Here is a 17,019-nt window from a genome sequence, read left to right as displayed (position 1 = left end):
TATACAAGGAGTACAGTGTACACATTCCCTTTGTCTAGATGCAGCATCTGTACTGATGTCACATGCCGTTTGAAAAGGATGGATCGATGTACCCCACGAGCAAGTTGGCATGCAATCGGCAAATCAACGTGCAACTTGATCTGCCAAAGGATTAGTTTTGATCTTTGAACCCTGAAGAGGAACAATGAGCAGGCAGGAGTTACATACGTACATATATACGAGTTAAGGGACTGATCCACATGATCTTAACTTAGTTAATTTTCTTGTTTACATGCCATAGCCCATAGGGCACATACCCCATGAACTCCAAAAAGGATGAACTCAATATTCCTTATTAAATATATAAAACAATTATTTAATAATGCACACTATAAAAAAATTATTTATTTGTGATTAGCTATTTTCTACGAAAATGTCTATTTTTTACTAAAATAAGTTTGTTTTTATCGCAAATAGTCATTCTCGTCGTAAATAGTCCGTTACAAATACTCATTTTTCTTGTAGTAACGGTTGGTAAGTGGGTTACAACTCAAGACCTATCACTACAAGAAAAATGACAAGTCAAATTATATATTTGTGACGAAAATAAACTCATTTTAGAGGAAATATTAGTCATTTTTGGAGAAAATAACTAATAAAAAATTACAGTTTTCTTGTAGTATATAGAGTGCCCATATCGATTAAGATTATGGATATCATGTATAATTCAATAGTTAAATAAGTCTCTGCCAGTTATTTACTTAATTAAGTTCTCACCCAAGTCACCAACAAATAATTATTAATCACCCATTAATTATAAGATTCTTAAAAGAAGAGTTTCACATTAGTTTTATTATTGATGAGGGTGAAATAACAAAAGAATTAAGTCTCTCCGCTCTCTGTATAATTATAGAGTATAATTCTCGATTTTAAGTGATCATGTAGAAGTGCAATCTCGATAATTGAACGTTAGTTGTAATAATAAGACAAGTAAAATATCATACTCATTATGGAAATTTTGCTTGCACTCAGAGCTAGTGTAAGAAAACTTTGTCCTACTATAAGAGACCGTTTCAAGCTCCTTTATTGTGTAAGTTACATATAAAGTTATACATCCATAGTAAATATATATATATATATATATATATATAAATGCTTGGACAGTAGCAGTATAGAACAGTACTACCTAAGTAAACACAGTAATTAATAAGTTGTAAAGTTATTAAATTAGTTGTAAAATTATTCTTTTACACGTGTACAATTATGTTATTTGGTATTTTATATTGTATAGTTTTCTTGAGGGCATTTTAGTCTTTAGTTCTTAGTAAGGGCAAACTTGTCCATTTCTTCTTTGTATAAATACTTGTACTCTTTACATTCAGACTAATTTTTGAACAGCTTCAGATTGCTTCTTGAATACGATGGCCTTCTAGGTTTTTCATTCTTGTTATGGTATCAGAAGTTTCTTGTACTTCTTCTTCTCTTCTCATGACGTCGACTGATCCACCCATTCCTCTGCATCCTCCCTCTTCCTCCCTTTATATTACGAGTCCCCTCTTCCTTCACCCCAACGATAACCCTGGGTTGTTCTGGTCACACAACTCCTACTTAACGACAACTATCACACTTGATCTCGCTCAATGACTATGGCTCTCTCTGCCAAAAACAAATTAGGGTTCATGGACGGTATGATTACTAAACCAACATCTACTGCTTCTCTTTTCTCTTCATGGTTAAGATGTAATAATATGGTGATTTCGTGGTTGCTTAACTCTATTTCCTCTGAAATCGCTGCTAGTGTGTTGTATGTTACCACTGCTTTTAAAATTTGGATTGATCTAAAGGAACGATTCTCTAGAAAAATGGACCTAGGATTTTTCAGATCCAAAAATCGATTTCCTCGTTATCTCAAGGACAACTTACTGTTAGTGCTTATTTTACTCAATTGAAGTCTCCTTAGGATGAATTAGTTAATTACAAGTTGGTTCCTCTGTGTTCTTGTGGTACTGTCACTCTGTTGAATTCTTATGTTCAACAAGAATGCATTTTACAGTTCTTCATGGGACTTAATGAATATTTTTCCTCAGCTAGGGCTCAGATCTTGTTGATGGAGCCCTTACCGCCTCTCAACAAAGTTTGTTCTCATGTTCTTCACGAAGAGCAACAGAGAGAAATTTATGCTCCTCCTCCCCTTACTGATGCTCATGCTTTTGTTGCCAACTTTGATTTATTGAGATCTACAAAATCTTTTCCAAAAAAAGATAGGCTAGTATGCAAGTATTCTGGCATAACTGGTCATGTTATTGATAAGTGCTATAAACTCCATGGCTTTCCTCCGGGGTACAAGCAAAAGCAAAGGCAGCATTCCATGGCCAATACTATTGCTCTCAATCACAACTCTCCAGCAGCCTCTACATTCTCCTTAACTGAGGCACAATATAAGTAGTTACTGTCTATGATCACTTTTAATCCTCAGCCTAAGCCTGATGATTCCAGTCATGTGGTCAATACTGTAGCTTCTTCTCACTCTTTATCTGGTATTGCTTCCTCTACACATTATGCTTTTCAATCTTCTAGTAATGCTTCTTTTAATTTTTATTAGTCTAGTTGGATGATTGATACGGGGGCTACCGACCATATGGTCCCTTGTACTAGTTTTTTTACATCATTTAGTCCAGTTCAAAACATATCTGTCAAACTACCTAATGGTCAAACTGTTACTGTTACACATATTGACACTATTACTCTTACTGATCACCTTGAGGCTGATTGGAGTGGGTAGACAATAAAGAAGACTCTATGTTTTGCAACAATCAGGGACTCTCTTTTCCCCTCAATTACCTTTATTTTTTTACAATAAACAATGTAATGAGACTAATACTTTGCTACCATCTGCATGTTTCATTTCATCTAAATGCTCATTGTTTCACCTTTGGTATAGTAGATTAGGACATCCATCTGCTTCAAGAATGTATTTCTTAAATAAAATTGTGCCTAATTTGATTCTGTCTAATGACCCATGTATTGTTTGCCCACTAGCTAAATAGAGAAATTTACATTTTCCAAATCCTAATAACCTTTCTCATTTACCTTTTAACCTTTTATACATTGTGTTGTTTGGGGCCCTTTTTTAGTCCATACTATTGAAGGTTATAAATTTTTTGATGATTGCACTATGGCTACTTTGGTTTATCTTTTCAAGCATAAGTCTAAAGTTTCTTTTCTCATTCAAACTTTTTTCAAAATGATTAAAACTCAGTTTGGTACTAAGATAAAAAAAAATTTTACTGATCATGGTACTGAATTTTTTTTTTATCTTCATATCTTGTTTCTAAGAGAGTCATCCACCAACATAGTTGTGTTGAAACTCCACAACAAAACTCTATTGTGGAAAGGAAACATCAACATATCCTTAATGTTGCTCGGGCTTTATTGTTCCAATCTCATTTGCCTCTTAAATTTTGGGTGATGCTGTTTTAACAATTACTTACTTAATTAACAGATTACCTTCTCATATTACTCAAAATAAATCACTTGTTGAAATTTTGTGTCACTCCTCTCCCTCCTATGACCATTTGAGGGTTTTCGGTTCCTTATGTTTTGCATCTACTTTACAAAGGGCAAGAACAAAATTTGATCTGAGAGCTAGGCTCTATGTTTTCCTTGGTTACCTTTTTGGTATCAAGGGCTACAAATTGTATGATCTTAAAACAAATCAATCTTTTATTTCTCGACATGTCATTTTTCATGAACATATTTTTCATTTTCAGTCTTCTCATTCTGACTTGTCTTCCCCTTATTTCTCTTTTCCTCTTCCTATTCCCTCTCAATCCTCCACTTTTGATATGTTTACTCTACCATCAACTACACTTAATAAAGCTTCTCCCCTAATGTTACTGCCTCATCTAATGAAGCTTCTCCCCCTAATGAAGCTTTAACTACACCATCCCAACCTCTCAACCATATTTTACCTTTATCCCTAAGAAGATCCACAAGAATCCGAGGAGCTCCTGGTTATTTGCATCATTATTATTGTAATTCCTCCACTGCACACTCTCAATCAGTTCCTCCAACAGGTTACATCTCCTCCTCCATCAAATATGACATTTCTAATTTTGTTTGTTATCATCACTTGTCCTCTGGTCATAAATCCTTTGCTTTTGCTATCTCTCCTGACATCGAACCTGAGTTCTACCATCAGACAGTTAGGCACTCTCATTGGAAAGATGCTATGACTGCTGAGATTGCTGCCTTAGAACTAAATAATACCTGGACTGTTGTCCCTTTACCTCCTGGTAAACAACTCATTGGTTGTAAATGAGTTTATAAGATCTAGTATCGGGCTGATGGTTCCAATGTTTTTAATTTCGTACCGTACCGGCCGGTACGGCCGAAATTTTTCGTTTCGGCCGTCCGGCGGTACAAGTACTAGATATATACCGTACCGGCTAAAATACCGGCCGTACCGGCCGTTTCGGCCTAAATTTCGGCCTGTACCGGCCTATATTTCGGCCGGTACCGGCCGATATTTCGGCTTGTGTGTGTGTTTTTTTTTTTTTTTTCGTTTTTTCAAACTACAAGTTTATTTTTTGACCCCCAATTTAGATTAGACTATTTATAATTTATATGTATGTATGTATTTATATATAATTTATTCATATATAAACTATTATTTTATAATATAATTGTTATATATATTTATATATATAATTTATTCATATATCGACTATTCCGAAACGGTACACGAAACGGTACCGGTACCGAAATATTTCGTTCCAGTGTCTTGACCGGTACGCCATCCGGTACGGTATTCAAAACATTGGATGGTTCTGTGGAAAGGTATAAAGTAAGACTGGTTGCTAAAGCTTATACACACAAAGAAGGTTTAGATTATTTTGAAACCTTCTCTCATGTTGCGAAAATGACTACTGTCAGAACTTTGTTGGATGTTGCTACTGTAAAAAATTGGCATCTTATTCAACTTGATATTAATAATGTCTTTTTACATGGTGATCTTTCAGAAGAGGTATACATGAAATTACCCGTTGGGTTTCATATTAAATGGGGGTCCTAAGTGGACAAACTAAATAAGTCCCTTTATGGCCTTAAACAATTCTCTCGGCAATGGTTTTCTAAGTTCTCTACCACTCTTCTTGAGTTGAGATTTGTACAATCCAAATCTAATTATTCACTATTTACTAAGTTTTCTGGTCCCTCTTTTATTGTTCTATTAGTTTATGTTGATGACATTTTGATAGCTAGTAATGATATGGAATTTGTGAATTCCTTTAAATATATACTTGATGAAAATTCAAGCTGAAGGATCTAGGGCCCCTCAAGTATTTTATGGGCTTAGAGGTGGCCAGATCACCCAGTGGTATTTCACTATATCAGCGAAAGTATGTTCTTGAAATATTACAAGATGCTAGTTTTTTAGCTTGTAAACTAGTTTCTTTCCCTTTGGAGCAAAATTTGAAACCTAGTAAAGATGATGGTGCTTTGTTGCCTGACCCTACAGTCTTTTGAAGATTGATTGGTAGACTTCTCTACCTTACTCTTACAAGACCAGATTTATCTTACTTTGTTCAGAGGCTTAGTCCGTTTATGGATTGCCCTAAACTACCTCATCTAACTGCAGCTCACAGGATTTTACAATATGTAAAAAATGCTCCTAGTCTTGGTCTTTTTTTTTTTCAACTCATAATTCTCTTACTCTCAAGGCTTTTGCAGATTCAGACTGAGCCTCTTGTCCCGATAGCAGAAGATCAACCACTGGTTTCTGTGTTGGTTTCTTGGAAGACTAAGGTACGTTTGGGTAGTGAGAAGTGTTGAGAAGTGTTGAGAAGTGTTGAGAATATTTGTGAATAGTAGTAAAAAAGTAATGAAAAAATAATAATAAAATATTGAATAGTAGTAAAAAGTAGGTGAAAAGTAATGAATAGTAAAAAAGTAGGTAAAAAGTAATAATAAAGTAAAGAATAGTAGTGAGAGTACTTGAGGTACTCTCACTTGCCAAACATACCTAAGAAACATCAGACTGTTTCTCATTCTTTAGCTGAAGTTAAATATATGGTCATGGCATCTACTACTTATGAAATAGTTTAGCTTTTAACCCTTCTATCTGATTTTCATATTCCTCATACTCATAGTACTCATTTTTTTGTGACAGTCAAGTTGCACTTCACATCGTTGTCAATCCCATTTTTCATGAAAGGATTAAACACATTGAGCTCAATTGCCATTTCATTCGAGACAAACTCCAAGTTAGGATCATCAAAACATTCCATCTTGCATCTCAACATCAGCCCGCCAATGCATCAATCAAGCCTTTGGGCTCTCAACAATTTTAGTTTTTGATTTCCAGGATGAGAGTTCATTCCATTTACTCTCCACCTTGAAGGGGGTATTAAGTTGTAAAGTTATTAAATTAGTTGTAAAATTATTCTTTTACACGTGTACAATTATGTTATTTGGTATTTTATATCATATAGTTTTCTTTAGAGCATTTTAGTCTTTAGCTCTTAGTAAGGGCAAACTAGTCCATTTCTTTTTTATATAAATACTTGTACTCTTTACCTTCAGACTAATTTTTGGACAGTTTCGGATTGATTATTGAATACGATGGACTTCTAGGTTTTTTATTGTTGTTAGAAATTTACAAATCGTGCACGAGAGAGAGAGAGAATAATGGCGGCGATCGAGCGGGTGAGGAAGAATATTATTCAAGGCCTGCTTAATTGCTGGCAGTGAGAAACAGATCATGATGAGTACGTAAATGAAGAAGAAGCTAGCAAGAATATATAATATTGAAGTGAAGTAGTAGTGAGGCAGGCAGCCATAACTTCACAACCAGGTGTCCCTATCAATTAACGCAACGTGAAGCCACGCACGTCTCATGCAAAATCAGCTGGGACCCTTACGTTCATGTGAAAACGAACAGATCGAAACAAACGTCAAGGGAAAACCCTACTGCTACGTACGCTCTTTGCTTACATTATTTAGTTCCGCCGAAGTCCCAACGAATCAATTCTACTCTACGTGCAGTGTGCTTGTGTTTGTCATGTGAGTGTATATATATATATACAAAAATTCTATAGTTTCCTTGAAGGAGAGATCAGAAAGAGAGGCAAATGAGGCCTAAAATTGGTGGTTAGCTGATCTCATTTTCTTGATGACGATCATCAAGTGGCAACAAAAATGGCCGATCGATCGAGCTATGATGAGAAATATTGGTCCGGCACGTACATATTATTTTTGTTCATGTTATAATGAGAAGAAACGAGTTATATATTAAAAAGAGTAATACTACTCATCATCTCATCATTTCATGATGTGACATTAGATGATTAGATGTTATTTATTATATTTTATTTATAAATTTATCATCTAATACTACATAATAAGGAGATGACGAGAAAATAAATGATGAATAGATTTTTTCTTTTGATTATTTATTTGAAGTTTGAACTATTAATGGAGAAAGGGTAAATTTGGATCATTAACCATTGTTCATATATGCATTAATATTAATTCAGGGCCGCTAATTGTCGAATTCATGAATGGTCAAATTCTGCATGCGTTACTAATTTGAGAAAAAAAAAATGTTTTTACGAATTAAGATAAAAACATGATGAGCATATTCAGTTTGATGAATTCGATCGGCATATATATATGATCATGTCTTGTGAACTTTTATACATAGTTATTAATATTGCTTAGACTTTGTCACACATGATACTACATATATATATAATTTGAAATGTTTAGCCACATGATAATATAAACCCAACAAAATAGTAGGAAAAGATTAATGTTAATAGTTATTAATTAAAGATAACATAGGATGCTGCAGAATTTAATCAACTGCTGTCTGCATATATAGGTCTTGCATGCCGGTCTAGATATGGTAGCATATACATATACATTATGGTTCTCAAATCACATGAAAATCCATGAAAGTAGGGGACCCCAAATCGCCGAGGAAATTCGCCTGATCATCGGGCTCACTGTTTCCCATTTTTTCCGGTTACTGGTCTCGCACTCCCATGCATGGCTAGTTAGCTCTCTCATGACCGAAAAGCTTTTTCTGGCCTTGAGTTTTGCATTCTTTTTATAAGGACCATATTTTATGTTTTTACTAGGTATTTCACTGCTGCTTTGTGTCTTTCTCTTGAATAATTAAGCGCAGGCCATGAGTATTTCCTCTGTGTATTAGCCTTTTCTCTCCTTTTTAATTCTTTGGTTTGAAAAGTGTCGGTAAATCTCAGCTTTTGCTTTCTCTGGCTACAGAACTTAAAGAGAAAAGGAAGTTAAGGAACTCATGTGAGGGAAAGGTCGATTTTTTTTAGAATAGTTTGGTCTCAATTATTTCACTGGCCGGTTTAATTTGAAAGTGTCAAAGATCTTAAAACAATTGAAAAAAATAAAATAAAAACCCTACTCAGAAGTAGAAAATAAAAAGGATTTGAGTTATCATGAGTTGGTCATGATGAGCAGTCAATATAACCACTAACCAGTCATCAAAATATAAACTAGTAATCTTGTTTTGAACGTCGAAGATTGATTTATTAGGAAAAAACAAAAGGGCTCCAATAATGATGTCGATAGTACTCTAAATTAAGTTGATGAATTCGAACAATTCAATTTAAGATATTCAAGCCTGGCTTTGAGTCCCATACCCTAAAATAAAGTCCCCATCTCTTTATTTTGTTGCATATTTAGATCCTATTTAGATACAGAAATATTTTCAATTTATCTCATTTTATTATCACAAATTTTTCAAATTTTTATATAAAATATAATAAACAATTCAATTTTTTCAAATTTTAAAACAATAATAATATTAAAAAATATAATATTATAACAATATTTTATTTAACTCATCTAAAATCATCTCATCTCATCTCACTATTCAAATGAACCCTTAGAATTGGTTTGGATTTAGAGATGATATTAGATAATTTTAGATAAAAGTTGAAAAGAATATTGTTAAAATATTATTTTTTAATATTATTATTATTTTAGAATTTAAAAAAATTGAATTGAGACTTGAAAAAGTTTAAATTGTTTATTATATTTTATGTGTGAATTTAAAAAAATTATAATAATGAGATGAAATGAAATATTTTCTAAACTCAAATGAAATCTTAAAGTCATGAATATTTGGTTATAGTAATTTTACATACAATCGTGAATTGTTTAAACTTCACATAATTTATTTATTTTTTTACGTAAATTTTATATTTTATTTATTTTTTTAAAATAATTATATGACGATTATATAAATCAGAATTATAAATACATTTTTTCTTTCTCAAAACCTCAAACATATTGGTCCCCAACCGTAGAAATCAGAATGCAATTCCTTGGATATGAATGTTTCCACTCATCGGATCCACGTCACATCGAACTCCGACCTACGAACGGTCCAAGTAGGAAAGCTGCATGTAAGACAAGTGTGTAGTGTGCATAATTAAAAGAACAGGAAAAACAAAAAAGAGGCCAAGTGTAAACCAATTAAGCCGAAAAAATAAATTAGTATATAGTAGTAGCTGGCTAGCTAGGAAGTCTCCAATTTCCGCCAGCCCGGATCTCTCGCAACCTTGTTTCAGACAAATTTTCTTCTGCGCAGAGCCAAAAGTCACTTGCCTCATTTTTTTAATCTTACCATTCTATCTACCTATCCATGTTTATATGTTTATTCATCTCTCTCGCTCTCTTTCTGAAACTCATCACTTTCTCAGGTCCTCCTCACTTTTGAAAGAAACCCTCTCTCTCTCTCTCTCTCTCTCTCTCTCTTTCTCTCTGATTTTACGCCGTTTGGCAGCTGAAACCGTTCGACACAGTCCTATTTAGAAGTGTACACCTGTTTCTACTTCTCTTTCTTGAGGGAAAGTTGCAGTTTTTGACGCGGTCTTTCAATCCTCTCACAAAATGTATTTGGGTTCGCATGCATTGTCTTGCTAGCTAGGACCATTAATTTGCCATACTCGTTATATTTTAACGTTTGGAGCTTTGTCAGTCTCGACGTCAACTTGTTTTTGACTGTAATAGCATCGTGATTATCGTACGTCTGCTCAAGCGTGTTTTGATTATCCAAGATGATGGTTTTTTAGTAACGGCTGGGGTAATTTCGGTTTTGGGGTTAAAAGTTGGTTTTATTTTGTTTGTTTGTTTCCTGAGAGTCAGTTTATATATGGAAGATAATCTTGTTTGGTTCTTCTTCAGATTTTGGAGAAAGGAAGCAGAGAAAAGCAAAAAGAAATAATGGCTCCTACAACTAACTGGTTATCGTTCTCACTGTCCCCGCTGGAAATGCTGAGGTCCTCCGAGTCTCAGTTCATGACCTATGAGAGTTCCTCCACTGCCTCTCCCCATTACTTGATCGATACCTTCTATGCAAATGGTAAACCGAACTTTTTTCTCCGAGTGTAAGACGCTTAGGTTCTGTTTGGCTGCTTAGAAATTACGGGAAAAAAAAGTAAATGCTGGTATTTTGTCAAAAGTACCAATGGAAAACAATACTGGGTTATTGGCTTTCAAAGTGTTGTTACTTTCATTTTCTCAGTAGTCAACACCATTATAATTTCTAAAGCTCACTATATTTGTAATGATCCGCAAATCACGGTGCTCAGTTTGGTGAAAACCAACCCCACCTCTTTCCACAGATTTGTTTGGCTGCTGAGAAAACTGAGAGAAACAGTGTACAATACGTTTTGAATCTGTGTGTTCTGTGTTTTTCCCGGTTTTCAAAATTGAAAGGTGCTCTTCGGCAGTGCCTGACAAAAACGGAGGCATAGAAATGGATTGATTGCATTAGGCTCCTTTAAATCAATCATGTTGTTTTGTCAGTCCTTGTATCGATAAATCTAAGTACCATGAAAGAAATCTAAGTCCTTATATCCGCAACTAAATCGATATGGCTATGTTGACCTAGAAGTCTGACAACTACTTGGATTAAGTCACTGAGTCACCATTTACGTTTTTCGTGCAGGCTGGACAACCCCGAAGTCCCAAATCTTCTACACTGAAGGAGAAGACAACCAAGAAGCCAAAGAAGCTCAAGCCCAAAGCTGCCTAGCGGATTCATCCTTTTTCACGAGTTTCATTGATCCACAAACCCAAAACCAGCCAATTCCAAAGCTGGAAGACTTTCTCGGCGATTCATCGTCGATGGTTCGGTACTCTGACAGCCAGACCGAGACTCAGGACTCGTCCCTGACTCAAATCTACGACCACCAGGGTTCGGCATACTTCAACGAACAGCAAGATCTGAAAGCGCTAGCTGGGTTTCAAGCTTTCTCTACTAACTCAGGCTCTGAAGTGGATGACTCGGCGTCCATGGCTAGAACTCAGCAGGTCACTTGTGCCGAGTTTGCGACTCAGTCGATTGACTCGTCTGGGAAAGAGTTGGGTTTCACAAACAGTGGCAATGCCAAGGGTGCTCTCTCACTTGGGGTTGCTCAGAGCCATGAAAAGGCCATTGTCTCGGCTGAGTCTGATAGAACTAAGAAGCTTGCTGACACTTTTGGTCAGAGAACTTCAATCTACAGAGGGGTCACTAGGTATAAACCATTCAATAGGGTACCATAATCTTTTGTTTTGTTCTTTTGTTTAATCCTCAGTATCGATGTTATTGTCGTTGATTTTTTGTTTGTGTCAAGTTAGGTAGAGAACATAGCCAAGACGAATACCATATTGTCTAAGTTGATTTGATACTAAAGTAAAATGATTCCTTGAAAATCTCATGTTTTGACATTAGAGATGGAAGAGTTTATATATATATAATATATATAGTAGGAATCTAGGGGGTCCTGCGAGTAATAGTTTAAAATGATGAAGAAATAAAAAAGATGCTTGAATTTGAACTGATCATCAGAATTGATCATCAGAATGATTTCTAAAGTTTTCTGAATTTTGTATTGTATGTGCATTGATCCTGCAGACACAGGTGGACGGGTAGATATGAAGCGCATCTATGGGATAACAGCTGTAGGAGAGAGGGTCAGGCTAGAAAAGGGCGTCAAGGTCCTCTCTATTTCTCTCTCTCTTCTTTCTCTCTCTATTTATTACATTTTGTATATGAAGCCAACTTGCACTTCTTTCCCATCTGTCTTTTTATGACTGACTGACTGATGGCATATACACATACATGCTGAGATGATGGTACTTGCATGTATCTGCTTACGCTGTTCTGAATTTTCTTTTCATTTCTTCCTTTCATATTGATTTGATCTCTGGTGCCGCCATTTTGCTCATTAGATTTTCTCATTCAAAGGCACAAAACGAGGCTGGCTGGCTGGGGTCCGTATTCATTGAGTTTGCAAGGCTGTTGTTGTTTTGAGTTGATGCGACCCCCACCCACCAACCATTCACAAGACGTTACACTCTTCAATAATGCCTCTCTGAGCACTTGTCTGATATTTTCTGAGTTTACCTTTCACTTTTTGCTTTTGCTTTTCATGCATCATGGACCAAGCTTTGACCACACAACGCTTATGAACCAAAACCAAAAAAAAAAAAAAAAGAAATCCACCTTCGAAAAGCCCCCGCTGTTGTCGCTGAAATTGTTTTGTAGTGGGTGATCTAGTGTTTAGCGGTGGTATCTAGTGATATGTTGGCTCAGTTCTGGTTCATCTTTTCTAGGTAGAGAGATGGAACGAACTTGAAAACAGTTGCAGAATGAGATTGCTGTTTAATTATTAATATATAAAATAAATAATCAAATCTGCCTCTTTCTTTCATATTAAACTTTTAAGACAAATGATAATTTTACATGGTATCAAGTAGAGGTTTTGAATTCGAACCGACTTTATGCTATACACAATTTAATTAAGTATTCCACGTGTTGGGTTATCCATTGAGATATAAAATAAATAATGAAATCTATCTCTTTTCATTAGTTTTAACTTTTAGAAATTTCACATTAATTAATCTCTTACTAATTACCTTTGTAACCTATAAATTTGAGTTCAGAAATGTGGAAAAGAGATGGCACATAACATGGGTCCTATATTATTTATTGTCGCTTGTATAAATTTTTCGGACAACATTAAATAAGAGTATGGTTCATGTATATGCCTATTATTTATATCTTTTGAGCATATGCTATAGCTATGGCATGCAAATCACGTTGTTTGTTTTTATATTTTTTATTTGTCTCGAGAAATCATATTTCTGCAGTAAATTTTGACCATTTTATATAATTATTATATCATATAACACTCACGTTCCTACTCCTTTTCTTTAATGCATGTAACGTGGGACCTTGCATATCTGTCTTTTGCTACTTTGAATTTGTTCTACAGTGTACCTGGGTAAGTGGTTTTCTGGCCTGTTTCCTTTTACAGCATTTCCTTTTGAATTTACGTTTTATGTAATTCTGGAATAAGAAATTTCTGTAATATTTATTGTTTAATTTAATTATATTATATATCTACTTGATGTATATTATCAGGTGGATATGACAAGGAAGAGAAGGCAGCTAGAGCTTATGATTTAGCGGCCCTGAAATACTGGGGCCCCAATGCAACCACAAACTTTCCCGTAAGATATTCACATTTCTAATGCTCTTAACTTATTTTATGCTATGATGTCTTTGTTTCTGCATGAAAAACTACGTGTGATTGGCATAATTTCCGGCCTCCAAAGTGGAGGTCTGGAGTTTGAAAACATCCTCACTCAACTCACAAAAAAAATAAAAAACTACTTGACCTTTATCATGGAACTTGAATCAGTACCCAGCAATTAATTCTGGGTTTCCCTTTTTCAGGTTTCGAATTACTCCAAAGAACTGGAAGAGATGAAAGTTGTGACCAAGCAGGAATTCATTGCATCTCTGAGGAGGTAATTAAGCTTTGTGCCATCTGTGTTATTTATTGATTTTTTTTTTATTAATTAAGAAGTTAATTGATCTGATTTCCTGTGTTCCTTTCAGGAAAAGTAGCGGTTTTTCAAGGGGAGCCTCCATATATAGGGGTGTGACAAGGTCTGGATATTTATATGCAATTGAAGCTCTTTTGCCTGTGATTATATTACCATTATCATTCCTGTTTCTGTTTTGGAGTTTTTGAGATTTTTGTTCTTCGATCAATGCTTTCCTTTCTGTTCATCATCTGTACAATGGAGTCACATGTATTATTTTGGTACTCCAGGCATCATCAACAGGGTCGTTGGCAAGCGAGAATTGGCCGTGTTGCCGGAAACAAAGACCTGTACCTTGGAACCTTTGGTAAGCAAATATATTTGGGTGGCTTCAGTGATATTGCTACTAGAATGGAAGTGATGATTCCCTGGTTTATTCAAACTCACCTTGTATTTGTAAATGAAATTTGGTCAATCATTTTTCTGTCATCGATTCTTGTTAAATTTTTCCTATTCATAGCAAGAACTGTTCGGTGAAAGATACATGAAAAATGGGTGACTTGACATTGTTTGTGGTTGAATGGTGGCAGCCACTGAAGAGGAGGCTGCAGAGGCATATGATATTGCAGCAATAAAGTTTAGAGGTGCAAATGCTGTGACCAATTTTGAGATGAACAGGTATGATGTGGAAGCGATTTCCAAGAGTTCTCTACCCATTGGCGGGGCGGCTAAACGCCTGAAACTCTCACTAGAATCTGAACAAAAACCATCACTAAACCATACCCAGCAACCACCCCCAACAGGCAGTGGCAGCAACAGTATCAATTTCACTTCAATTCAGCCACTTCATGCCATTCCATCTGGTATTCCGATTGATGCAGCGGCTGCACTGTATCATCACCACTTTTTCCAGCACCTTCAACCTAATAACACCAGTACTTCTGACTCTCCTGGCTCTTCAAACATTACTGCTTCAACTACTAATATGTTTCCACCACCAGCTGAGTTCTTCTTATGGCCTCACCAGCACCAGCCCTACTGATATGTGACCCGGAAGTTCTCACTTCATTGCCAACGGTGCCACCAAATAAGTCGGCTAACATTACCGGAAGCTCTTGTTGTGGGCACTGTCCTAAGCTGACTCACATCGATCTGACCCTTTTTCACAGTTTCACTCTAATTCACCTCTGAACCTGGGGCGAGCAAAGGCAGGAGGTTTTTTGTCTGAAGGCTTTAAAAGTTCCAAGTTTCCATTAGGAATCTGGATTTTGTAAGTAACTTTGGTTCAGTCTCGTTAGAAGTTACGGTACTACTGGGATGAATACTTTTGAACGGGGCATCCATGTAACTGCAAAAGTTTTTTAAAGTATTTTCTTCCATATATGCTTGCTTTATTTTTATGATCCTTTTTGAGTTGTTGTTGCTCCCATATTCTTGTTCTTGTTGGTCAGAGTAGAATCTTAGGCTGGACTCGATAAAAGCATATAGGGGGGGAGCCATCTACTTTTCTTTTGGTCAGACTAGAATCCAGTACTGATAGTTGACGTTATGGCTGTAAAAGAACAGATAGAGCAATTATGCCTCACTAAACGCTCCACAGTTTCACTGAACGTACAATCATCTGTTCCACTGGTCAGTTTTGTGGGATATAATCGAGAAAAGTCAACAGACCACGCCTTCTTTTCATGCTCTTTGAACTGAGAAACCCCCTTGTCCGGTACTCGCATCCCATAACTGTAAGGTTGGGTTTGGATGTTAAAATGAATTTAGTTAAGTTGAGTTGAGATGATAAAATATTATTAGAATATTATTATTTATTATTATTATTATTTTGAGATTTGAAAAAATTAAATTATTTATTATATTTTATGTTAAAATTTAAAAAAATTGTAATGATGAATTGAGATGAGTTCAACTTCCAAACGAAACCTAACTCAATCCAAGCAAATCATGTCATGAGCAACAAGGAAATTTAGGGCTAGTTGGTTTGTAAGAAATATCTCATTTGATTTTATTATTATAATTTTTTAAAAATTTTTACATAAAATAAAATAAATATTTTAATTTTTTTAAATTTTAAAATAAAAATAATATTAAAAAATATATTTTAATAATATTTAATTCAATTTTTTTAATTTTAATATCAATTCATCTCATCTAAAAAATAAACAAGTCCTTAAATCTGTTTGTGGGTAGAAATACTCTTAATTTATTTTATTAAATTTTTATATAAAATATAATAATTAATTTAATTTTTTTAATTTTAAAATAATAATAATATTTTATTTAATTCATCTAAAATTATTTTATCTTATCTAAATATCCAAACGTAAATGTCAAAATCAAGGTATATGCCAAGTTAAAACACCATGCATCATTTGGCTCAGTTTGGATATCAAAACTATCTCAATTCATCTCATATCATTTTATCATTATAATTTTTACAAATTTTTAAATAAAATATAATAAATAATTCAACTTTCAACTTTAATCTAAAACCAACTCATCTCATTTTATCATTATAATTTTTACAAATTTTTATATAAAATATAATAAATAATTCAATTTTTTCAAATTTTAAAACAATAATAATATTAAAAAAAATATTCTAATAATATTTTATTCAACTTTCAACTTTAATCTAAAACCAACTCATCTCATTATTTAAATCTTACTTTAGTAATTAATCATCATCAATGAACGATTGCATACATGCATCTAATTGCTAGCATAACCCAATTCAAGATATGTCTAAAAGAAATTAAGAGACCTCCCATACCCATCTTGAACATAATCTTAGCCTGTAATTTTACATATATATCCATTTTCCATAGAGTGTGTCTGAATATTATTAACGGTGGAAACTAGAATTAACAGAGGAAATAAGAGAACGAACATGAACTAGTATTAATAGAAAAAGATCCCTAGTCAATTCACAGAGAGACATGTAGAGATATACGCACCTTCACTACACCATCATAATCAGTTGAAACCAGATAGTTCTTCATATACTTATTTGACATCTAAATTGCTGGATAATGAATATCAACAGTCATTAAAGAGTGCATTAAATTCAAATGAATAATTTTTTTCATAAGTGACTATTTACTATTCTACACTCACACATCTTATAAGATTCTTGAGAAATGATAGTTGCAATCGTGATTGCGCAAGCGC

At 34.5% G+C, this 17,019-nt stretch overlaps 1 protein-coding gene across 2 annotated transcripts; it reads left to right on the top strand.

Moving 5' to 3' along the window:
• The first annotated feature begins 9,548 nt into the window (after positions 1–9,548).
• Positions 9,549–15,242, top strand: LOC108990656 (AP2-like ethylene-responsive transcription factor AIL6). 2 transcript variants are annotated; one of them, XM_018964679.2, is made up of 10 exons: positions 9,549–9,914; positions 10,207–10,384; positions 10,973–11,543; positions 11,924–12,006; positions 13,287–13,295; positions 13,436–13,524; positions 13,751–13,824; positions 13,916–13,966; positions 14,133–14,209; positions 14,433–15,242. In XM_018964679.2, the coding sequence occupies exons 2-10, from the start codon at positions 10,246–10,248 to the stop codon at positions 14,882–14,884; spliced, it is 1,545 nt and encodes a 514-aa protein (XP_018820224.2). In that variant the 5' UTR covers positions 9,549–9,914; positions 10,207–10,245; the 3' UTR covers positions 14,885–15,242. The 2 variants fall into 2 exon arrangements, with proteins under 2 accessions (XP_018820224.2, XP_018820223.2); XM_018964678.2 differs by having other exon boundaries at positions 9,550–10,105.
• The last annotated feature ends 1,777 nt before the right edge of the window (positions 15,243–17,019 follow it).

The sequence above is a fragment of the Juglans regia genome, chromosome 11 (genome assembly GCF_001411555.2).
Source record: "Juglans regia cultivar Chandler chromosome 11, Walnut 2.0, whole genome shotgun sequence".
NCBI classification, from domain to species: Eukaryota; Viridiplantae; Streptophyta; class Magnoliopsida; order Fagales; family Juglandaceae; genus Juglans; species Juglans regia.
Note: the sequence above shows the minus strand (reverse complement) of the source record. Positions and strands in the feature narration are given on the sequence as shown.

What these genes read in the sequence shown, in the direction of transcription:
- LOC108990656 (XM_018964679.2), top strand. Translation starts at nt 10,246, where the DNA reads ATGGCTCCTACAACTAACTGGTTATCGTTCTCACTGTCCCCGCTGGAA. An exon ending in ATGCAACCACAAACTTTCCC is followed by an intron (nt 13,525 to 13,750) that starts GTAAGATATTCA and finishes TCCCTTTTTCAG; the next exon opens with GTTTCGAATTACTCCAAAGA. An exon ending in ATATATAGGGGTGTGACAAG is followed by an intron (nt 13,967 to 14,132) that starts GTCTGGATATTT and finishes TTGGTACTCCAG; the next exon opens with GCATCATCAACAGGGTCGTT.